This window comes from Microtus pennsylvanicus, chromosome 20 (assembly GCF_037038515.1).
Source record: "Microtus pennsylvanicus isolate mMicPen1 chromosome 20, mMicPen1.hap1, whole genome shotgun sequence".
In the NCBI taxonomy this organism is placed as follows: domain Eukaryota; kingdom Metazoa; phylum Chordata; class Mammalia; order Rodentia; family Cricetidae; genus Microtus; species Microtus pennsylvanicus.
The window spans coordinates 31,001,190-31,026,382 of NC_134598.1; the positions used below are offsets into that span (position 1 = coordinate 31,001,190).

General features: G+C 46.6%; 1 protein-coding gene across 1 annotated transcript in view; it reads left to right on the top strand.

Annotated features, from left to right (window-relative positions):
• Positions 1 to 25,193, top strand: part of Cfap54 (cilia and flagella associated protein 54) — a 251,885-nt gene that overhangs the window by 20,744 nt on the left and 205,948 nt on the right. Inside the window, exons 7-15 of the mRNA XM_075954510.1 lie at positions 2,508 to 2,621; positions 2,742 to 2,843; positions 5,527 to 5,725; positions 11,129 to 11,313; positions 11,403 to 11,568; positions 12,378 to 12,463; positions 15,660 to 15,794; positions 16,873 to 17,023; positions 18,188 to 18,264. Coding sequence (XP_075810625.1) covers positions 2,508 to 2,621; positions 2,742 to 2,843; positions 5,527 to 5,725; positions 11,129 to 11,313; positions 11,403 to 11,568; positions 12,378 to 12,463; positions 15,660 to 15,794; positions 16,873 to 17,023; positions 18,188 to 18,264 — 1,215 coding nt within the window. The remainder of the gene's footprint in view (positions 1 to 2,507; positions 2,622 to 2,741; positions 2,844 to 5,526; positions 5,726 to 11,128; positions 11,314 to 11,402; positions 11,569 to 12,377; positions 12,464 to 15,659; positions 15,795 to 16,872; positions 17,024 to 18,187; positions 18,265 to 25,193) is intronic.

A 25,193-nucleotide genomic window follows, 5' to 3' on the forward strand; every position in this document is an offset into this window, starting at 1 on the left:
TTGTGTCAGTACGTGGCCTTCAGATACATTGTGTCAGTACGTGGCCTTCAGATACATTGTGTCAGTACGTGGCCTTCAGATACATTGTGTCAGTACGTGGCCTTCAGATACATTGTGTCAGTACGTGGCCTTCAGATACAATGTGTCAGTACGTGGCCTTCAGATACAATGTGTCAGTACGTGGCCTTCAGATACAATGTGTCAGTACGTGGCCTTCAGATACAATGTGTCAGTACGTGGCCTTCAGATACAATGTGTCAGTACGTGGCCTTCAGATACAATGTGTCAGTACGTGGCCTTCAGATACAATGTGTCAGTACGGAAAAGAGGCAAGGCCGTGAAACTCCCGCTCTTATCAGAAGGCATCTTCTTGGTTATTCTCTTTTGTGGCTTTCTCGTTCTACTTTGTGCTGTCTCCTCTTAACTCTGGCTCTGTCATCTTGGGCCCTTTTTGTTCCTTTTATCCCTTATGGTGATGGTGATGGTGTGTGTATGCATATGTGTGTATTTATTATGAATGTGTGAATGTATGTGTGGGTACTTGTGTGTGGATGTGTATAAATGTGTATGCATGTGTATATGTGTGTATACATATGCACATGTGTATTGTGTGTCTGTGTGTGTATGTATATGTACGTATGTACGCGTGTAAATGTATATTTGTGCGTGTGGGGGGAGCAGGCACCACAGTGCACACGTGGAGGTCAGAGGACAACCTTGGGTGTTGGGCCTTTGTTTCAGACAGGGTTTCTTGCCTGCTATTGCTTATTCCAGGCTGCTTGGCCCCTGAGCCTCCAGAGCGCTGCCTGCCTCTGCCTCCTGTGTTGCCATAGCAATGCTGTGACAATACAGATGTGAGCTGCTGTGTCTGGCTTCACTTTGGTTCTGGGGGTCCAAACTCGGGTCCTCCTGCTTGTGCAGCGAGCCGCCTGCCCATGGGCCCGCCTCCCCAGCCCTCTCTGTCTTCCTCCTCTCTCAGTTTCCAGTTCTCACACGGCAGCTCCTTCCCTGCTCAGTTTGAGACTCCACTGCTACGTATTATATATACGCTTACCTTGACTTCCCGCGGCCTCCAGGCTCATCAGTTATATCTGGTCCCTCCTTTTTTGGTACATCTTTTAGACCTAACATTTGACACGTAAGAAGCTCCCATTGATTGGCACAGACTCTCAGCATAAATTTAAAAGCGTACTTCCTGCTGTACACGGTACTCAGTTGTTGGTGAATGTAGCCTCTGAAAGTAAGAAACCACACCTCTTTATTCCGGTTAAGGCATCCTTGTCCCAGGATGCTTGCCCAGCCTGGTGAGAAGCCTGCTGCTTGGAGCTCAGTGCGCCCTTAGCCCCTGGGCTCGGAGCCTGGTGCAAGGCACAGCTTTCGTGGCTGTGCTCACATCTACTCCTTATCCGTTCACAACTCAACAGACAGAATTTGGCCGTTAATGGTGTCTTACATCTGTTTTCTCCTGCCTGGGTTCATTCTGGACAGTTAGGGGGTAGCCGTCCCCAGCTAGAGGAGCAGCCGAATTCAAACCCTGGCTAGACTATTTTTATAGCACAAGATAATTCTAAAAGCTGCTCACCACAAAGGCATGTTTAACTCGAGTTCTCTAGGGGAGACACAGCTTGCAACATGGCCACTGCTATGATCAGGGACGGAACACTGGTCGTTCTGGTGTTTTGATTCTTATTGGTGTTAGTGCCTACTGGAAAATTTATACATTCCTTCATTCTAATACTGCAACTGGCCTGGAACTTTCATTATTAAAAGCTATGAGTGAAGTATTTTTAAAAAAATGGCAAAATCAATGACATGTAATTTTGGAAGCCCGGTGTGCTAGCTGCTGTCCTCCGGAACCACCTGTGATGTGACCTTTTGCTACTGAACTCTTCTCGAGGGCTCTTCCGAATGCTTGCTATTGTCTCTAGAGAACCATCACGTGATAAAACGGTTCCATGAGCTAGCCTGCCTTCTTCCTGTCTCTCCTTCAGGCTGCTCAGGATTCCTCTACGATGGGTATTGGAGATCTGAAAACGAATACGGCCTCTTAGAGACGCCACACTGTGGTGGTCAGCATGAGAGCAGTTGAAGAGATTATATCTTACGTTATCCTGGGAAGACTGAAACTTGAGAAGACCATCTCAGGATGGTGTATGTGTGTGCGTGTGCTTGCGTGTGTGCATTCAAGTGTGAGCATGCTTGTAGGCATTATTAGCGGAGCAGTCCTCTGTACAAAGGTTCTATCTAATCCACATTTTGTCTTTCTTCTAAAAATTCTATAATTCATAAAGTTAATGTGTCAGGATGTTTATTAACTTTAGATTTATAGAGCTTAACGGTGCTCATAGGAAATGATGGATTGGAGAGCTGGATAGGAGTCAACAGCAGCCAGCAGTTTAATTCAGATTAAATCAAATGCCTCAGAATCAAAACACACCGTTTTTATACATTTTTAATCACCATTCTCCAACTTCTTGTGAATTAAATTTGTTTTAATTGCCACACAGGCATTTGCCCGACGCGCATTAGCTAAAATTGACGAGTTAAGGCAACTGGAATTAATGAGTTCCTCCAAGTCTCCGGAGGACTCCCGAAGGCATTACAGAGAGGCCACGATAAAGGTATGAAAATTTCATGGAACGGAAGACATGTCCTGCATGGTGCTATCGATGGTGTGCGCAGTCTTGGTGGCTGGGGCACGCGCCCTGTCACCTCATGGACGATTCTTCTCTTGGAGACAGATGGCTGTGATGATCTTCAAAAGAGGAGTGTTCGAGTCCAGAAGAAGGAACAAAGCCGTGTTCAGACCGAAGATAAGAATTAACCTAAAGGAAGCTCAGAGCGTGAGTCCCCGAGACCTTCCCTAGACGACCGTGTGCAGTATGCCCGGGCTGTTCCTTTGTCTCTTTTAAGCCTAGTTGCTAATGAGTGAATCCTGCCCTAGATTTAGAGCGATGGAATGCCGTTCCAGCTGAGACACGGTCTCACAGCATCCATTTCATTTCTCTTTTTGTGCAACGCTAATGGGTGAGAGGTGGAAGATGAGCTCGGGAAAGGTTTGCATGAAAGACCTTTGCAAATGGACGGTCCTGGGAGGGTCTGCACGGGCCCTTGCCTGGACCACTTGGCCTTAGCTTTGAGGTTTTCTCATTAGCTTAGGTCTACCATGGGGAGGATCATGAACTAGACTGTTCGCTCGCACCAAACAACCCACACATCTCGGAAGGTTTTGAAATAATTTCCCACTGGAGTTAGGAGCCACCAGAGTCACCAGGGGGTCTGCTAACGGGCTGTTCACGATTAGGCCTGGGAGCAATTTTTATGATTTAGACATTGCTGGCGGATGGCAGAGAGTTTAGGGAGCTGTGATGCCCAGCACGGAAGTGACATCCTCCCCCAGTATCCTAACTAGCCACACGGCTCCCAACCTCAGCATTAAATACTGTCTTGGGGGAGTGAAGGAGATACTCTTTGTGGGGTCCAACACTTTCCTCCCATCCTCCCGTCCTCCTGGCCTCCCTTTCTTTCTTTTGTCTTCCCTGTTGCCTCTCTGAGTTCAGTGTCCTCTGGGCTCACGTCTCCTTCCCTGAAGCTCTTCTTGACGGTCATGGATGGCCTTGGGTAGCTCTCCTCTGGGAGAGGTTATTCAGGGACTGGAGGAGCAGGCTCTGACAGAAGAGCTGCAGAATCTCCAAACCTGGAAGGGAGCTTGGAAACCAGCTGCTGTGGCACTTTTCAACCATACAGGAAGATACCAGGGCTCAGGGCCACTCTCGCCCACTCCCCTGCCATGCCCTGCAGCACTGGAAGGTGAACCCGACTCCAAGGCATCTCATAGTGCCAACCCTAACTTCTCTCTCCTCAGAGCTTGCACCATACAGGTCTGACCCCCTTTCCCTTTTAAATTAATATTTGCAAATATTATCCCGGGCCCAGGGCTGACCTGCTGTTATTTAGCATGACTATTTTGGCTATGGATTCAGGAAGAGTTTAGATTACTTACACCTTGAAGCCCTAGCCCACACTGCTCGATGCTTTCCAGTCGCTGAGGCTGGTAGCCCCCCCCCCCCCCCCGCCCGCGGGCTGTTTGTCGCTGAGCTGCTGGAGGACCTGGCCTCGTTTGGTTGCAATGCTGCCCCCTGTGTAATAGGGCAGGGACAATTTGTTTTCCCTTCTTGTAAGCCTTTTCCCTTGTGGGAACCAAATTTAGAAGTTTGAACCTTCAGGGCCGCCATACTGAGAGCACCCAGTCAGGAGGTGTAGTTATTCTTTTAGCAGAATTAAATATATCCTCCGAAAATGTTTACATTTCTAGATAAAATTATATTAAAATTCAGTCATTTGGGGTTTTTCAAAAAAGAAAAACCCCGCTTTTTGTTTGTTTGTTAGACAGGATCTCACTTTGTTGCCTGGAATTCACTAGCCCAGGCTGACAGTTACGTTCGCCAATTAGGGGAAAACAGCATTTCGTTTATGACACCTCTATTTATCAGAAGGCTTATTCTAGTATTTATATCTTTATTTATTTATTATTTTTTAAATATATTTTTAAAGCACTGTTTTAAGCTGTAGTACAACTCTTCAGAGGAGCCCTCACCTCTGCTGGGGAAGAGAGGACAAAGTATAGGCTTCAACTTTTCTCGAGATTTTTAATGTCCGGTTGGCCTGCGGAATCAAAGATATAAGAGCTAATGGGTAGGGAAGCTAGTCCTGGGAAAACGTGGGTCTAGGCAGCTTTATCCCATCTCGGCCTTTTTTTCTAACTTTGCCTCTAGAAGAAGAGGAAATAAAGCAAGGGGGTTATGGGAATGTGGCTGGCATTCTCCAGCCAGGTATCAGATCGGGAGATGCCAACTTACAGGCACCAGCTTCCTTATTGGCAACCTATAGGCTGAGAACAGGCCATTTGTCAGAGGGAATAGTTTTAAACTATTTAAACACCCGGAGGTGAAGTCACTGAGCGAGAAGGAGGGTGGCTGGAAGCCTCCGGGGGGCCTAGGCAGCCGCTTGCTTTTGATATACAGCAGATCAAGCTTTCCATTGCCTAACCACTGAACCCCTAGTGAGTGACACCTTAAAACAACACCTCAGATTTGAGTTCGAGGACATTCTGCGTGAGAATCTCCTGCAGCATTTACCAACACTGTGTGACCTAAACTCCCAGATTTTCTGGACATTTGGCCTTGAATCTAAAAGGGATCCCCAAGTGACTGTGAGGCCCCAAAGTTCGAGTATCAGCTCCCTACGGCTGTCACCAAGGCTCCACAAAGCAGGTGGAGACGATGCTACCTTGATAAATGACCACAGCAAATAGTTTTCTTATGCCGCCTTGGAAACACTGGGCGCGAGAAAGAGCAAAGTCTTTAGTGTAGTGACTTCCTTAAACGGTGTCTGAGGTGATGTAAAAGGCCCGCAAACCGCCATCTCAGCGCCTCCTCCTACCTCAGCTCTAACTTCCCTCAGCACGAGGGAAGCAGGCAGTCGCCTTTGCCTCCTAGCCACTTGGGTTTTCTTTCTCATATCTAGATGATATGGCCACGGACGGTCACGGAACGGCTGCTGGATGAGCTATTTGATAGCACCTCGGCCCGCTTTCTGGCTGTCTTGGAAGCTCTTGCTGACTCGAGCAGGCGAATCCTGCAAACTGGACCTCTGGTCACTGACGAGGTGGAACTCCGTGATGTTGTCTCGGAACTGTTCATGGCTGGAAAAGAACTTTTGATACGTAAATAATATATTAATACTTTCTAGTGGACACTGATTGCAAACACCTTTAGCATCATGGCCCATATATGAGAGATTAGTATCAAGCTTACAGATTGACCTTGAAGCCAGTGACGTGCTATAAATAATTCATTTCTAGGGTGTTTTTTATTTTCTAAAATATAACATTATCTTTTTTTTTATTGAGAAAAGGAGAAAAAAAAACAAGTTTCCATCTCCTCCCAGCCTCCCATTTCCCTCCCCCTCCTCCCACCCTTCTCCCCCTTCCCCCACTCCTTTCCCCCTCCCTCTCCAGTCCAAAGAGCAGTCAGGGTTTTCTGCCCTGTGGTAAGTCCTAGGTCCTCCCCCCTCTGTCCATATCTAGGAAGGTGAACATCCAAACTGGCTAGGCTCCCACAAAGCCAGCACATTACGTAGGATCAAAACCCCGTGCCATTGTCCTTTGCGTCTCATCAGCCCTCATTGTTCGCCATGTTCAGAGAGTCCAGTTTTATCCCATGCTTTTTCAGTCACAGTCCAGCTGGCCTTGGTGAGCTCCCAATAGATCAGCTCCACTGTCTCAGTGGGTGGGTGCACCCCTCGTGGTCCTGACTTCTTTGCTCATGTTCTCCCTCCTTCTGCTCCTCATTGGGACCTTGGGAGCTCAGTCCAGTGCTCCAGTGTGGGTCTCTGTTTCTATCTCCATCCATCACCAGATGAAGGTTCTATGATGATATGCAAGATATTCGTCAGTATTGCTCTAGGATAGGGTCATTTCAGGTTCCCTATCCTCAGCTGCCCAAGGAACTAACTGGGGACCTCGGCTTGGGCACCTGGGAGCCCCTCTAGGGTCAGGTCTCTTGCCAAACCTAAAGTGGCTCCCTTAACTAAGAATTGTGGTTCCGTGCTCCCCTGTCCAACCTTCCTTTATCCCAATCCTCCTGTTTCCCCCAAGGCCCCACCTCCTTCCCTTCTAACTTTTCTCTCCCCATCTCCCCTTACCCCCATCCCACCCCACCCCCAAGATCCCAATTTTCTCCCCGGATAACATTATCTTTGAGTAATGACAATTGCATTTCTTTCTTTTGGGATTTACTCTCTTAATTTCCTTCTTCATTTCCTGATTTATTGCACTGTCTGGAATCACCAGAAACACACGCTGATATTGTCCCAATTGACCATAGACAGAAAACCTTCAACGTTTTCACCAATAGTTCAGACATTTACTAAAGTGCTGTATACATTAATTTTTTTAAAATTCAGATGAAGAAACTTTCTTTATTCATAATTTTGATAAGGTTTCTTTTGTTCACGGGGATTATTCATATCCGTTCATGCTGTGTATGTACGTGCGCACGCATGTGCGTATACGTGCGTGCGTGCATGCGTGCGTGCTCGTGCGCTCAGCCAGGCCTGTGAAGACGAGAAGGGCTTCAGACATCGTTCTCACGTTTTTTTTTTTTTTTTTTTTGAGTCAGGGTCACTGATTTTGTTAAACTGACAGGCCAGCTGCCCCAGGGATCCTCCTGTCTCTACTTCCTTAGCTCTGGATCACAGCGTGCCCTCCATGCCTGGCGTTTTACACGGATAAACTGAACTCGTCCTCATGCGTGAGTGGCAAGCTCTCCATAGACCGAGGCATCTTTCCCAACCCTCTTTCCATTCGCGTAGTGGTATCTATTGTGACAGAAATTATTATTTTTATTTTGTGCCTGAGTCTTCTGCCTGCGTTTATGTCTGTGTTCCCCTCGTGTGCCTGGTGCTGGTGGACGCCAGCAGAGGGTGTCTGTTCCCCTGGAACTGGCATTACTGATGGTTGTAAGCCCCGGTGTGGGTGCTGGCCAGCAAGCCCAGGTCTCTGGAAGAGCAGCCATGTTCTCCGGACCCCAGAAACTTTTAAATTTTAATGTAGTCCAGTTTGCCAGTGCATCCTTTAGAGTTAGTCCTTTTTATTTTGTATTTAAGAAATCTCTGCTTTTTCGATGCCCCATGTTTCCTTCCCACTAAGTTCTAGTGTTTAGATTTTTTTTTTGCATAAGGTCCACATCCATGCTATTTCTGTTGCTATGAAGTAGAGCTCACCATTTGCTCGCTCATGTGGCTGTCTAGTTGACGTAGCACCGTTTTTGAAGACGGCTTCCTTTCCCCGCTGATATCCTCACCCTAAACTTGGAGCTTCCCTGTACCCCGTTTCCTCACTCAGCCGCGTCCTGCCGTGAGGTGTCCGGTTGTTGCCCAGCAACTGTCCACTCTTATTATTCCTGGGTGGTGTTCTGTGGCCCAGTGTGCCACGGTGTGTTTAACCATTTAACGTGGAGAGATATTTGGGCTGTCGCCAGTTTGGAGCTGTTAGGAATAAAACTGCTGTGAATTTGGAACTTTTATTTGAACATAATGTGCCACTTCTGTGGTCTAATTGCTCGTTCCTATCACAAGTGCATATTTAGTTATGGAAGAGATTGCTGTCATTCTCTCCAGGTTTGCTGTGCCATTTAATATTCCAGCCTGCTGTGGGTGAATAATGCTGTCTCATAGCAACGTTGACAACATTTTTTTAATTTTAGTTATTCTTATAGGTGGTTAATGGTATCTCCTTGTATCTTTAATTTGCAGTTTTCCTAATGGCTAAAGATGTCATACAGCTTTTCACCTGCCACCTGCAATCCTTTTTCTCTTTGCCTGCTTCCTAAATACACTGTCGATTCTCTTCTGGTCTGCACAGAGCCTCTGATTACTGCCTTTCTAAGACAACCAATAGTTTTATGAATGTGTGCTTCTCATGGTTACTTCCCAGTTTTCATTGCATCTGTCTAAATTTATTTCTTTTGGCTCTAAACATTGAGGACTTGAAGCACCAAGGCAATAGATACAAAGTCTTACTGTTTAAGGCTTGTTTATTTTAGCATCTGCATACTGGATCTCCATGTCTTGGGCACAAGGGGTTCTGTGGGGGAGATTAAAGCTAGTTCAACCTCGTCGTTTCATAGATTTTAGATTTTGTGCTTTTATCTTTCTTACGTTATTCTTAGGTTTGATCACACCGGGTCCAGTGATACAGGAGGCATTTCGATCTCTTGTCATATATATATATATATATATATATATATATATATATATATATATAGTATATTAATTTCCCATTACTTTTCGGTCCTTCTCTGTACCTACCTTTCGTTCTTCAAAACAAATGTCAAGATTTTTATAGTCATCACCAACCTCCCACCTTATTTTTTCCCCTCTTTTTGTTCCATGTTATTACTTCTGAGAGAGCTTCTCAATGTGAATTTCCCGGTCACTCATTTTTGCTTTTTTTTTTTTTTCCTGTTCTGGCCTTCTGTCCACCGACTGCGTTCCTAGTCTCAGCACTGGTAGACTCAAGATGCAATCTCCACTTGCTCCTTCCTCACTCCATGCTTCTGAGGTCCTCTCGCTTCTGAGAGAACACCTATGCCCTCATTCTCTCTGTTCTATGTTTCTGCTTCCTGTGGTAAAGGATGCTTACTTTGTGGGCTTTCTTGGAAAATACTTGCATGTTTAATTTTCTTTCCACATGACCTTACCTTCTGCGGCCTTGCAGCAGTCAGCTGACCTTTTTTTTCTTCAAGACAGGGGTTCTCTGTGTTGTGGTGCCTGTCCTGGAACTCATTCTGTAGATCAGACTGGCTTCAGACTCATAGACATCTGTCTGCTTCTGCCTCTGCCTCCTGAGTGCTGGGATTAAAGGCGTGTGTCGTCATCACCTGGTGGTAGCCAGTTAATTTGGCTCTGATTTCTACCTAGGAGGAGACACAGGAAGCCAGATGTTAGCTTGTGTAACTTTAGATTGTGTGTGTGTGTGTGTACCTGAAGGCAGTGAGCCTCCGATCCTGCACTTTAATGAAGGCCTCTTGTCTTCATTTAAAAAGTCCTGAGAGAAACTCGGGGGATGGGGGATGATGATCATGATCAGAATATTTTATATATAAAAAAATCTGTTTTCAATTAAAAAATTTCTCCGGTGAGAGTGACATTGCTGTGAAGAGACACCATGAGCACAGCGACTCTTAGAAAGGAAAGCATCCAATTGAGGCTGACTCCCAGTTTCAGAGGTTTAGTCTATTACCATTGTAGTGGGAAACAAGGCAGCATGCAGGCAGACGTGGTGCTGGAGAAGGAGCCAAGCCTTCTTCGTGGAAACTGTGTACCACACTGGTTGTAGCTTGAGTATCTGAGACCTCAAAGCCCACCCCACAGTGACACACTTCCTCATCAAAGCCACGCCTACTCCAACAATGCCACACCTCCTAATAGTGCCACTCTCTATGGGCCAAACACTCAAACACACGAGTCTATAAGGCCCACTCCCATTCAAACGCCCACAGTGAGAATTTCTCTGATCTCATCCACTCAGATTCTAAAACTTACCTCATCTGCACATACCCTGTACACAGCTTTCATTGAAAAGGGAGGACTATGTTTCCACTTCTTCATGAAATCAGATTCTTCCAAGCACTCCCTGTATCCTGTATCCTCTTTCGTCTTCTTCCCTGGGTGTCTGTGAGCTGGTCAGACATGCCAAGAGAATTGCCCGTGTCCACTGCTCTCAAGTCTTTCCTTCTGCGTATGCATCAGGCAGCCCCTGCCCCTCCCATGTTACTGAAAAACTCATAGATGGCCTCCTTTGTGCTCCGTGGAAGCTCACTCCGCAATGCTTCGCTCCCACACTGTTCTGTAGGTTCTGTAGCTCTAGCTCCTGCCGACTCTCTCTCGCTAAACACTCTCCTTGGCAGCCTCCTCTCTCTCTGCCTTCTCTTATTTAATGATGCTCGCATGTTCATAGCTGATCCTGCCGACTGCTGTGACTACTGGTGACCTAGAAAGCCACCCTCCCTTCTCTAGGTCTTGTTCCTAATGTCAAGCTGCCCACAAGGCTAATTCACCACGGAAGTTCTTTATATTTTATACTCCTTCGACTCCTCTGCTTTAAAAATAGATTTACTTATTTTTATTTCATGTGTATGGGTGTTTGGCCTGAATGAATGTGAGTGCACCATGTCTGTGCCTGGTGCCCTGTGCCCTGATGTCTACAGAGGCCAGAAGAAGCCATTGGATACTTGCATTGTAGACAGCTGTAAGCTGTCATGTGGGTGCTGGCAACCAACCTGGGTCCTCTGTGAGAACATCCCTCCACACTGTCATGCTCTTTCTTCTGAGTGGCTTTAGGAAACGTTAGATGTCCTCACTATTTGTCTCCATAACATTGTGCATTTCCCCACCTAGGTTTCTTATTTGGCCCACTACCCTGCAAAGTCGGTGACAATGAGGCTGGGAACTGGGGCCATTTCTTATCATTGTTTTTCTCGAGCCTGACAGTGTCTGATGGCTAATGTCTGATAAATGTCTCTTTGCATGAATGGCATCCAGACATTCTTCTCTCCTTTTCTAGTTTCAAATGTTGGAGCAAATGGGAAACTTGATTTCCCCCAAACGGGAAATCTCCTGGAGCATGTGATCGAAAGGAAAAATGTCATTTCCTTGCATGCTGCTGTGAAATTTGCAAAATTGGCATTCACTTACGAAGAATGGGGGTTATTTGAATCACTAGCTGCACAGCTTGTCCGCTTTCTCCAGGTAACACAGGCAAAGCTCTTCATGTGTTTTTCCATTCTGCTGAAATGGCGTTGACTTGCTAATTACCTTGCGGGATCTACTCTCCTCAGAAACAAGAGAGCCCTGCGCTAAAGAAGGCCGAGAAGGATCTCATTCTCCTGCTTGCGGTAGAGCCACTGATCAACCTCAAGAAAAGCAAAGGCCTGATCTTCCCTCTGGAGAATGATAAGCAGGGACAGTCAGTTCACATTTATCTAAAGCATATTGCTTGTCACGGTGAGTATTTCATGTTCAAGGCTTAGGGGTGGGCCTGGTGCCTGAGCGTCTGGCAGAGGTGACTTTGTGGTCGGGAGCAGTGGACTTGGCGTGTGGGAGGTCAGAAAGACCTGGGTGACAGGCCATGTGGTTCCTAGTCACATGAGGACATGCATGTGACTCTGGAACCGCTTTTGGCACAAGAAGGAAGTCCTATGTAGGTATTAGCGTCCCTGGGAGATGAGCAGGGCTGCTGGGCTGAGGGAAAAGGGGATGGGACGGGCTGAGCAAAGAGAAAGTTCGGTTGGGTCCTTCTCTCCAGCGTTCAGGATTTTCCATTCTAGGGCATCAATGACTTAAGCACCATCGTCTGCAAAATTTATCATCTAGTCTGCTTTTAGATCAGTAAGATTCACTTTATTTCCTGTGCCTGTGTTTTCCGTCTTCTTTTAGGCATCACATAGCCGCTCACGTGCAGTAAACCATTTGTGCCCATAGTGATAGACTTCCCTCTTCTATTGGTACTGGAATAAATACTTGTATACTTTTCTCCAGCTGCCACATCTTTAGAGTATTCTAGTATTGCAAGCCCTTCAGTTTCCCTCTGGACATAGGTGACACACATATTGTGGATTAATAACCAAAACACTAATCTATTTCATCGAATTTTAGCTCCTGAGATTAATTTTCACACGGACGCATCTTAAACAGCTTATTGGCATGCTAAACGGTCCAGCTGCCATGTGTGCCGTTTTGTAAACTTGGTGTTTTGTACTTGGTCCTTCACAGTCGCTATCCTGCCCCTCATCTTCTCTGCCTTTCGCCTGCAGAGTCTTGTGTGAGGAGCTGTGGATACTCAGAAGATATTGTCAGTTTGGCAGCCATTCTTCATTTCTGTGTCTGTGTCCCTTCCAAGGTGAGGTAACTCTTTTAAACATGTTGTGACAGTGTGGAAGGAAGATACCTTTTAATAGTCTGGTCTAGCTTGAGGCCAGGTCTAAAACATGGCAGGATCTGCTCGTCAGGATGCTTCCTTGAGCTGGTGGCTGACTTGGAACTCTCAGTTTCTTTCCGTTGCCATCACTTTGGGTGTCAATCTGCTTGCTCCTTTGGGGAAATGTCTGAGGCTGGCTGTATTTCATCCAACGAGCAGGGAACCCCGCAGTGGTTCTGGGGAAGAGTGGATGTGTTTAGTGCAGCACGGCCATGGTGCCTTTCAGTCCAAGGTGGCAATGTCTGTTTCTTGTTCCTTTTCGCATAGTGTTCAGAATTTAAAAATGGCCCACGTGCATTGGGTAAGACCAGTGTCTCAGGCCCGCCCCAGTTCTCAGTTGTGGTTTTGAAAAGAGGGACTTAGTGTTCTCAGGCTCCTGTGAATGCAAGATCTTGATATGCTGTTCTTCCGGGTGCTGGGAATCCAGGAGTGACGCAGTACAGCGCTCTCTCTCTCTCTCTCTCTCTCTCTCTCTCTCTCTCTCTCTCTCTCTCTCTCTCCTCTCCTCTCCTCTCCTCTCCTCTCCCTCACTCCTCCCTCTCTGTCCTCTCCCTCTCTCTCTTCCTCTCTCTTTCTCTCTTTCCTCTCTCTCTCTGCCTCCCCTCTGTCCTCTCTCTCCCCACTTTCTCTCCCTCCCCCCTCCCTCTCTCCCTCCCTCTCTCCCTCCCCCCTCTCTCCTTCCCTCCCTCCCTCCCTCCCTCCCCCCCCACCCACCAGGGCAGGGAGGGATTGACCCTAGGGTCTGACTGGACACATTCTCTACCACTGAGCTGCACCATTCCTGGTCTTCTGTCACTACTTTAAAATGTGGATCCCAGGGTCCCCAGGGTGTCTCCGAGCTTCCCTGGTAGACAGTTTTGAGCAGTGGTACCCTAATCCATTTTCATTACTTTTGTGTAGAATATGGGAAGAGTCATGACGTTTCATTTGAAACTTGGGTTCATGGTTATAAAAGGCAGAAACTCATTGTAAAGTTTTGCATTACTCTTTTCTTAGGTAAATGAAACAGAATAGGGGATTAAAATGTGCTTTACTCTTACGGTATTTCTGTTTCTTCTGAATTTATCAGAGTGTCTTGGAACCTGTGGTAGATTATCCCCCCTCTCGGTGCCTGGGATAGACCATAGGGCTGCATGTAGCTCTATCCCAGAGCCACCTCCCCAGCCCAGCCTTTCCTTTTGATTTTGAGACAAAATGTCATTAAATTGCCAGGCTGGCCTTGGAGCTGAGGTCTTCTGTCTCAACCTCATGAGCAGTGACTAGCTGGGATTATAGGCCTGCATCAGCGGACCCTGCCAGCTATTTCATTTTGAAAGACAGGCAGAAAACATAATGATTATTTATAATCAGTGAACTTAACAAGAAAGAAAAATCAAGGCTTAAAGGGCAAAGACCTTCCGCTCATGCATTTAAAAAGAATCCATGCGATGCCTTAGTTGAGCTCAGGTTGACTCCAGTCTGAGCACATTTGCCTGTGTCTGGGATCTGCTCAGTTCCCTGTGCTGCAGGGAGGTGTGACACACACCAAACTCAATCTCGGAGCGTCCAGAGGGCCCCACATATGTTTTATTTTAGTCATAAACTTCATTTACCTCCCAGTTCAGCTATAACGAGTCCCCTTTACTTCTGAAGAGAGCTAACTAATTAGGAGATAGGCCTGTCCTGGGCAGTGTGTTGATGATGTTCACGTGGGGATCTGCTCAGTTCTGCTCAGTTTCTCTCCACCCTCCTCTGTCCCTGCTCCATCTCCCCACCCTCAGATTCTCTCTCCGTCCCCTCTCCCCACCCTCCTCTGCATGCCCTCCTCCTTATCCCCTCTCCCTATCCTCCTCTGCATGCCCTCCTCCTTATCCCCTCTCCCTATCCTCCTCTGCATGCCCTCCTGCCCCCATCCCCTCTCCCTATCCTCCTCTGCATGCCCTCCTGCCCCCATCCCCTCTCCCCACCCTCCTCTGCATGCCCTCCTCCTTATCCCCTCTCCCTATCCTCCTCTGCATGCCCTCCTCCTTATCCCCTCTCCCTATCCTCCTCTGCATGCCCTCCTGCCCCCATCCCCTCTCCCCCCTCATCTGCATGCCCTCCTGCCCATTCCCCCTCCCCACCTCCTCTGCATGTCCTCCTCCCCATCCCCTCTCCCCCTCCCCACCCTCCTCTGCATGCCCTCCTCCTTATCCCCTCTCCCTATCCTCCTCTGCATGCCCTCCTCCTTATCCCCTCTCCCTATCCTCCTCTGCATGCCCTCCTCCTTATCCCCTCTCCCTATCCTCCTCTGCATGCCCTCCTCCTTATCCCCTCTCCCTATCCTCCTCTGCATGCCCTCCTCCTTATCCCCTCTCCCTATCCTCCTCTGCATGCCCTCCTGCCCCCATCCCCTCTCCCCCCTCATCTGCATGCCCTCCTGCCCATTCCCCCTCCCCACCTCCTCTGCATGTCCTCCTCCCCATCCCCTCTCCCCCTCCCCACCCTCCTCTGCATGCCCTCCTCCCCATCCCCTCTCCCCCTCCCCACCCTCCTCTGCATGCCCTCCTGCCCCCATCCTCTCTCCCCCTCCCCACCCTCCTCTGCATGCCCTCCTCCCCATCCCCTCTCCCCCTCCCCACCCTCCTCTGCATGCCCTCCTCCCCATCCCCTCTCCCCACCTTCCTCTGCATGCCCTCCTGCCCCCATCCTCCTCTGCATTCTCTTCTCATTCCCACTGTGTGCTTTTCCTGCTTCTGGTACCACTTTACCCTTCATTCCTCCAGCTCTTTATTACTTTGATAGAAGAAGTTTAGAAAGAGAAAAGTATCCTTTGCCAGATTGGAGAGAACTCTGGTTTGCAGACTTGGATGAATTTTTTTTTTTTTTTGAGTCAAACCACTTCACAGAGTGCTAGGTAAAACTCCGGGAGCCTGTCTGCTTAGGTATGACTCCTTCTCACCTGTGACTTCCTGGGTTCTCTCTGTCTGTTAATGGTGGTGACATGAAGGCACTGGCCTTAGCGCACTGATTGATGAGGGGTGGACGATCTGGGACACGTGAAGCTTACAGGAGTGTGTGTGCCTGACACACAGAGCACCTTATGGGCGGGCATCCATCTTCCTCTTCTTACTGACGAACTCATCTTCTTCGTTTTTAGGATTTGCAGCCCGACAGGGATATCATTGTGGACATAATAACCTTGTTATGGCAGAAATGCAAGCTGGGAATCCAGAGGATCAGCATGTCCAAAAGCGACTTTGCAAAATATTCCCACAAGATTGGCACTAACAAAGTACTCCCTTTTCTTTCATGAGAATGTTTGTATCTTCATTTTTTAAACTCAAGTTGAGTCCACATTTCCAGTCCAGACCTCCCCTCTGTTCTACCCCCTAAGTCCCATCCTTTCCAGATGTGTGAGGTGGGAAGCTGTTCTTTGTGTGCTTACTGAGACCTTCCTGGGACGTGTGCTGCCGCGCCCTGGCCCAGTTTGGTTTCAAAGAGTGGAAAATGGTTTCATTTTTAAAGGAAGGAACACATACAAGTCTAGGCCGCGTGAGCTTGGGTGGCGTTCATCAACAAGAGTGATAGTATGAGCACCAATAAGACGGAAGCTCCAGGGCGCTTTCCTTCCCTTGATAATCTATATTAGTGTGCTCCTTGGCAATAGTTATTGCTTAGCAGATAATCTATATTAGTGTGCTCCTTGGCAATAGTTATTGCTTAGCAGATAATCTATATTAGTGTGCTCCTTGGCAATAGTTATTGCTTAGCAGAGCTGTTTTCCCCATTGGAAAGAGAAAGCGGGGGATTCGAGCATCTTAAAACTGGGAACTTAGATAAAATATTTAGTAATAAATGTTTAATTTCTAGTGTGCCTGAACTTCCTACAAACTATTGTACTGATCCAACATTTTGGTCACGTTCTCTATTAAGTGATGATTTGGGTAGATAAATACTGGTCCATCGTAGTTCTGAGAGAATCCTGATGGGTTATGCTTTGGGGATACAGTCCCGAAAGTCAATTTCTGAGCACCTAGAGTGGGGCCAGCACCCGCCCACTTGGCTGACTTTGTATTTTGAGAATATAGCGAATATTGACGATAAGGAAAAGTAACCTCATAAAGTTTCCATAGCTACAGGCATGCACATTATAAGCAGGTGGACATTTATGCATGTTTGTAAATGCATCCATTGTTAAATATTTTATTAAAGTCACTTTATGTTGTTGATGATTGAGATACATTAATAAGGAGGCCTAGGTCCTACTTGGCTGTGGTCAGGGCAGGATCAAAGGAGAACTAAAACTGAAAACTTTGCCTCTTCATACAGTATCCTTCTAATTAATTTTGATTGGCATTTGCCTTCCGCAGTGGGTGTATCTCCTGTGGCAGATAAGCGAAGTGATTCACTGCTGCCGGCTGGAAGATTTGGACATCGTGATGGTGGCAGAGATCACCTTACGATTAAGTGAAATATTAGAGTCTTTGGGAAGCTCGAAAAGAAAGTTCAGAAAGTCTGCAGGTGAGCGATGGGGTGAAATGCACGGTGGGATTGTTAGCATGTGCATAGACACAGTAATGATGTGGACATGCATTGGAATTCAGGTAGCTGCCAGGAGCAGTTACCACCACTGCCCTTCAGGACTGTGGCATGGCGCCCGGTCTTCCTCTTCAGAATTTTCATCGTATGCAACAGGATAAGTAGGGGTTGTTTTTGTTTTCAATGAGATGAGGTCTCAGCCCAGGCTGGCCTTGAACTCACTGTAGCAAAGGCTGCACTTGAACTTCGGATCCTTTCCCCTCTACCCCAGGTGTTGGGCTTGCAAACCTGTGTGACCATTCCTGGCTCATTTTCCTGCCTTTCTACAGTCCGTGATTTCCTTTTCCAAGCTTCTTGCCTTATATTTACTATTTTATTATCTTCTTAGTTTGCAAGTCTAAAAAAATAGTTTTTGTTTTTTCTGCAGTCAAGAGATGTTTTCTAGATTATCCGTTATTGAAAGCAAAAAAACCAAAATGGCCCTATCTTCAAAAGTCTGTTTCTTATTCAATTGCATTGTTTCATACACGAGTTACTTTTGGAAGATAATTGTTTTACACTGTTCATAACCAGGCTAAATACAGCCTGAGGTGTTTATTCTTTATTAAGATATTTCTGTCAATATTGGAATATGGCCTATTTGTGAATTAATATGTTGTTTAGTTGGAATCATTAAGTATATTTTTAAAATAGGAAATGTAGTGTTGCCTTAAAGTACTTAACAATTTTTATTCCTTTAGTTTGGACTAGACGTCTCTGATACTTGTCCAAGTCCATAAGGCTGTGCCTCCCTTTTAAAGGACTTTATAGGAACAGAGGGAGGAGCAGTGACCACAGTCATGCCACTGTCTTGTTGAGAAACACAATTCTTGAGTTTTTTTTTAAAGATTATTTTATATAAGTATAACTTTAAGTACACAAAAGAAACATTTTGATATCTTGTCAAATTATGATGGTGAGTCATTTCTAAATATTATTAATTTAAAAAGATAACTGATTTAGTAGACTAGTTTAATAACCCAGAATCACCCCTGTATTTCTATTTTGTCTTCCCCCATCGTTCTGTATTTCCCTTTGGTATTTGCTCTGTCTTGCTCTCTCTTTTCCTCATCTTTCTCTTTTTTTCTCACGTCCTTTCTCTTTCAGATTTATCTGCAAAAAAAGGGCCTGAGGAATTCCCTGGGACTTCAAAAGGGATCCCAGAAGTCCTTCCATTATTAAAGGTACTGACTGCAGTATTGTTATATTATGGAAATTATAATATATAATATGTAAAACATGCTATTACATTATTATGCGAATTATAATATTTAATATATAAAACATAGTGTTATATTTTTATGTTATGGAAAGCATTGTTAAAAATGTGAGTTTTTATTTTCAATATAGAATTTATAAATGTATAGTGGTTCATTGTAGAAATGTCTCCGAGTGTTGAGGCTTTAAGAATTTCTGTTGCTGTGTACTGGTCACTACAGAGACACCCTCCCACTGGGCCTTTCCTCTAGAACAGGTATTACCCGTTCTACACTAGAGTTTAAGGCAAGAACCTAGGCAGTCTTCACGTGTGAGTCTCTGTGTGGGTTTGCATGCATGAAGACAGTGCCTGCAGAAGCCACAAGAGGGAGCGAGATCACCCAGAGCTAGAGTTACACAGTTGTGAGTTGCTGGGGGAAGGAGGTGCTGGTCGCCTCTCCAACCTCTTGGGACGTCTTGCTGTTACACCACTGCTTGTTTGCAGACGTCCCGAGTCACAGATGTAAAGAGCGGGATGCTCCACTCAGCTCGTGCCTCCGGAAGGCTGAAGGAGTTCTTTTTTTTTTTTTAAATCTTTTTTTTTAATTGAGAAAATGAGAAAAAAAAAAAACACAAGTTTCCACCTCCTCCCAGCCTCCCATTTCCCTCCCCCTCCTCCCACCCTTCTCCCCCTCCTCCCACCCTTCTCCCCCTCCCCCCACTCCTTTCCCCCTCCCTCTCCAGTCCAAAGAGCTGTCAGGGTTCCCTGCCCTGTGGTAAGTCCTAGGTACTCCCCCCTCCGTCCATATCTAGGAAGGTGAACATCCAAACTGGCTAGGCTCCCACAAAGCCAGCACATTACGTAGGACCAAAACCCCTTGCCATTGTCCTTGGCGTCTCATCAGCTCTCATTGTTCGCAATGTTCAGAGAGTCCAGTTTTATCCCATGCTTTTTCAGTCACAGTCCAGCTGGCCTTGGTGAGCTCCCAATACATCAGCTCCGCTGTCTCAGTGGGTGGGTGCACCCCTCGTGGTCCCGACTTCTTTGCTCTTGTTCTCCCTCCTTCTGCTCCTCATTGGGACCTTGGGAGCTCAGTCCAGTGCTCCAGTGTGGGTCTCTGTCTCTATCTCCATCCATCACCAGATGAAGGTTCTATGATGATATGCAAGATATTCGTCAGTATTGCTATAGGATAGGGTCATTTCAGGTTGCCTATCCCCAGCTGCCCAAGGAATTAACTGGGGACCTCGGCTTGGGCACCTGGGAGCCATTCTAGGTTTAAATCTCTTGCCAACCCTAAGGTGGCTCCCTTAACTAAGAATTGTGCTTCCGTGCTCCCCTATCCAACCTTCCTTTATCCCAATCCTCCTTTTTCTCCAAGTTCCCCCCTTCCTCCCCTTCTCCCTTTTCTCTCCCCATCTCCCCTTACCCCCATCCCACCCCACCCCCAAGATCTCAATTTTCTCCCTGGCAACTTTGTCTACTTCCCATAGCCAAGAGGATAACTATATGTTTTTCCTTTGGTTCACCTTCTTACTTAGCTTCTTTAGGATCACCAATTGTAGGCTCCGTGTCCCTTATTTATGGCTAGAAACCAATTATGAGTGAGTACATCCCATTTTCATCTTTTTGGGTCTGGGTTACCTCACTCAGGATAGTGTTTTCTATTTCCATCCATTTGCATGCAAATTTCGAGATTGACATGCACCAAGGACGCTGATGGCACTCAGGAGTGCTTAGTCAGCTCTATGTGGAAGGCGGAAGGGTGCGGAGCTACACGGATGCTTCTCATTGTTTGCGTTTCTTACAAGGTTTGAATTACTTCTGTACGTGACCATGGCTGTCTAGATCTGAATGGAGGTGCCTCACGTACACAGCCAACATCCATCCGTTTAGAGGCAGCGCCCAGAGCAATGCATGGGGCCTTCCCTCTGTGATTCTGGTTCTGTGCTTCACGAACAGAAGTCATGGCGAACAGCCATGATGACTTTAATTAAACACAATAGGTTTCTGTGCTGTGGAATTTCCCAGGGGTCACTCTGCCTATCAGCTGTGTGATCTTCTAAGGAGATGTAGAGTACCACGTGTTTTATTATTTGAGAACAAAACACCTCTTATTCATTGTGGAGCATTTACTCAGGGCCCCGTGTTTTATGGATGTCTTTTAAAATGTTTCCCTAGAGAGGAAGCCAGTGAATATTTTGACTTGTCTGATAAGCTGTCGACTAAGTTATGAAATTGCATTGACATTGGGGAGAGTTTAACAATATACAAAACAAAAATATGCAGCCTTACTGTCTTGATATGCTGTGCTGTTTTCCTATGCCCTCATGCCCTCTTTCAATCTACCTCATATATGTATATCATATATATATATACATATATATGACTTTTGAGACAGGGTTTCTCTGTGGCTTTTTGAGCCTGTCATGGAACAAGCTCTTGTAGACCAGGCTGGCCTTGAACTCACAGAGATCCGCCTGCCTCTGCCTCTGCCTCCCGAGTGCTGGGATTAAAGGCGTGCGCCACCACCGTCCAGCTCATATTTATAACATGCAGCATTCTATTGATTTGTAATACCATTCTGGCAGCACTTGCCCTGTTGGTTGCTATTAGCCCTCCTTACTGCTAACCTTCTGGAAACCTCTGAAGATCATAATGAAGCTTAGAAACTGAGTATTTCTGGATAGCTTCCCTTGGGACCACTGATGAATTGGTTCTGGGACCCTCACAGGTGCTAACGTCAGTGGGTATGTGGTCTCTTGTGTGAGGTGATACCATGTTTATATATAACCTGGGCATGCCCTCATGCATGCTTTACAGTCTCTAGGTTACTTATGAATTATGTAACTAGTATTTTGAATTGTTTAAAAATCAATGGCAAGAAAATGTCTGTATATGCCCAGAAGGTTCAGTGTTTTCCTGATTGTGTGTGTGTCTCTGTGTGTGTGTGTGTGTCTGTGTGTGTTGATGGTCCTCTGCTTCCTTCAGGGCATGGAGAAGGTCTCAAACAAAGTTTGACCTGACTCCCACCTTCTTCTTCCTCTGGTTGCCTCACAGGTCCATATCCCAGACTGCCTTGTTCCTGCCCTCCCAGATCTAGTTGACCCTCAAATATGGGATATCTCCACCCCAGTGATCACTACCTGCCACCACTTGATCCTAGTTCACCTTCAGGACCCCTCTTCCTTCTCCTCCAGACCCCAGTTTTCCATTTCTGAAACCCATCACCTCAGCCTCAAGTCATTATTACCCCCCTCCTATGTCGGTGACTCCTAATCCCTAGTGACTTGCCTTGCAACACCCCCATTCCCCTGGTGCGTGCCCTCCAGTGCCCACCTCTTAGTTCAGAACCTCTGCCTCATCATTCTGATTCACCTCATAGTCACCAACCCACTTCTTCTCCCTTCCTCTGGGGGCCAGCTTCCCCTTTATGCCTGGCTGGTCGCTATTATGGGACCAGCCTTTCTCATTTGTTTATGTTTTCTTCTAGCCCCTTGCCTTCTCTGCTTCCTCCAGGAATGGATTTGTGAGGTCTCCAGGGTGGCAGTTAACCAAATACTCCTACATTCCTTCCTCCTTTGAACAACGGTCCACCAACTCCCCCCTCCCCCTCCCCAAGTAATCCCATGCCAACAGGAAGTAGCCAAATTGGAACCAGTGCCCATATACACAAACTAGCCGGAATGTTTGGTTGGAACCCCTGTTTGTCCCTGCACAAGCAAGAGAAACTTCCCCCAATTCTGTCTGCACTGAGGACTCTGAACAAAGGGATGGTGCCAATGGCCCAGTTCTGCATTTCGGGCAGCCGAGGCGACCCACCTTTCTGATGTGGCCGGCCCACTCCAGTGCCCACCCAGCAGTTTAGCTTTTGACCATACATGGGCATAGTCTCAGTTCCTGGCTGACATGTTGTCACCGCTCCCTAAGATCTCTAAAATCTCCCTCCCTTAGCCTGGGTGTGCCACTTCCCTGGCCCCATTTTTTGTGACATGGACCAGCCTGGGAGCAAATAAACCTGCATCTGTCTGCTTTTAATCTGGTCTGATCTGGCCAGTTACATCAGCAGAAACCTAGCAGTTGAGCCCAGAGATTAGCCTTAAACGTTGCTCCACAGGTGAAACCCACTTAAAAATGTTTAGTGTGTGTGTGCGCGCGCATGTGTGTTTACGCGTACGCATGTATCACGGAGCATGTGTGGAGGTCAGAGGACATTTTGTGGGAGTTGGTTCTCTCCTTCCACAATGTGGGTCCTGGGAACTGAGCTCAGGTTGCCAGCATGACTGCAAGTGTCATTACTTACTGAGCCTTCTCACCAGCCCTGCAAGTACTTGGCTTCAAAGGGACAGTTCATCTTTCTGCCATACCCGGTAAATCCTAGGAAATTTAGTGCCAAGCAACTCTCATAAAAGGAGCTGTTGTGAATTGACCTTCTCAAAATGAACGTTCATTTTCTAATTACGAGGTCCCAGGGGTACACATTTGAATTCTTTGGTTTTAATTGCACCTTATGGGGAGAGCTAGATTTAAGTGATCTCACGTTGGGAACAGAAACTGGCCTGCGTGAGGGGCAGAGGAGGCATAATTGTCCAACAGTGGTTTGCCCAGGGCTCCCTTGCAGCGCTTACACAATATGCGGCTTCTCGTTTCTCACTTCAGACACAATCAATCATAACTTCAACTCAGGAAGGTTCTTAAGGACACTCGAGTTTGAGAGTGACAGGTTTAGCGGGCCAGCTCTTGTTCTCCATGCTGTTATGGGGAGAGCACAGGAACCCACGGGGAAATTATAAAGGGCTTGGCTTTTTGGCTTGAACTTTTGTACCAAGCGAAGCCACTAAATAAATGGATTTCTTAGGTGCCGGTTTTTTTCTCGCAACAAAGGATATCCCACATCACTCCTGAGTGTATGTGTGCACCTGCGCGCGCGCACACACACACACACACACACACACTCTTAGTGACTTCTGCTTTTGGCTAAACAATAACCTAGATGACTAAAACATCTCCCTTCTGGAAGATGTCTTGACATTTTGGGCAAAACTGAACAGAACTTCAAATACATTGCATAATTCATAAGAAAGCAAGGAAAATTCTAGAGGCCAAACAAACAGGAAGTGAAAACCAGCCTGCTGAGCATGCAGGTGAGAGCTATAGCAGATTGCTGGGCATGCAGGTGGATGCTGCAGCAGGTTGCTGGGCATGCAGGTGGGTGCTGCAGCAGGTTGCTGGGCAAGCATGTAGATACTGCAGCAGATTGCTTGAGCATGCAGGTGGGTGCTGCAGCAGGTTGCTGGGCAAGCATGTAGATACTGCATCAGATTGCTTGAGCGTGCGGGTGGGTGCTGTGGTGGATTTCTGGGCATAGTTACAAACAAGCATAGATTTTTTTTTAAAAACAACTATCTAGAAGAAGGAGATAAAACTTCAACTCAGAAAAGATGGAGTTGTCATTGAGCCTCTCCATAAAGTTAGAACCTACAGACTCCATCCTAGAAGAAATATACTGTAAAAGTATATTAGAAGAAAACATTGGTTTTATAGGGAGATATCTCAGATTTAGTCCTGAGAGGAGGAGAGAATGGGAGGAAGGCTCTCACCCCATTGATTTGCAGCCTTGGCGGCGCCCTCAAGTTGCTTTGTTATTTGAACGTGTAACTTGAGTCGTTGGAAACCTCCCTGAGCCTGTGACTTTTGGTGGGGATGGATTTGCTAAATGATCAAACCAAGCATATCCAGGGAAGTGAGGCCGATTCAGTGTTAGCACCCTATGATGCAGTATAGCACATCCCATATTAAAGAGCAAAGAAAAACATGGCTGTATCAGTCCACAATGAGATGCAAATGAGGCATTTGACAAAACCAGCTGCCAGCCTTTCAAACCAAAACTCTTAACAGCTGGAAATAGAGGTCTCTTACCCAATAAGGCACATTATCCAAAGACTGTCAATTAGTGTCACAGCTATGGTACAAGATTAAAAACTGTCCCTTTATTCTGATATAACCACATACAGGTAGCCACCATATTTCTATTAAACATGTTTTAGAAGTCTTAGGCAGATGAAGACTGTGAACCAGAAAAAAAAAAAAGCAGTAGAGACCATACAGGAAGTGATAATTTGGTTTCAAGCACAGACACAACTCATTGCAGGGCATTTAGTTCTAACGGCCTACAAGTCCATCAGCACGTTTCATGAATAGTGGCGACATGGTCTTCAGAACAGCTCCTTTCATCCTACACAAACATGAGTCAGCTGGGCACCCTTGCTTCCTATGTGTAGGAGAGTCACCTTGGGGTGACAGGGAACTCCTGGAACCGTATCTGCAGCCTGTCACTTCTGTACAGTCCTAGGTGGCTGTTCTGCTAATGAGGAACATTTGATTGATTTTGTAATGAGAGGTTCTTATTCTGCAGTAGCAGAAGGAAGATGGGGTTTCACTAGCCATATAGAACATGCTCTTGCCGTCTACTCAGACCACTGTGGTGGATGTTTGAGGTTATTGTTGGCTGTCTCTCAGGTTTCCTGAGACGCTCTAAGGAAGCTCTTGAGATTGGCAGGAGGTCAACAGAGATGACTCTGTTAAGAGCACTGCCTGCTCTTCCAAAGGTCCTGAGTTCAATTCCCAGCAAACACGTGGTGGCTCACAACCATCTGTAATGAGGTCTGGTGCCCTCTAGAGGAAGAGACCTGGTCAGTCATCCTCATCCACTTAGACCATGAAACCCAATGTGGACAAGTTCAACAGAACTGCCATATACGGGCTGTCCATGCATGCTGCAGCATTGCTAGGGCATTAAAAAAAAGTTTTCACCAACAGTTGAAAACCATGGGGAACCTGCGATTCTGTGCTTTGAGCTCCTTTCTGCTGAAGGTACTTATAGAGCTTGTGGGGCATAACTGCCTGAGCCACAAA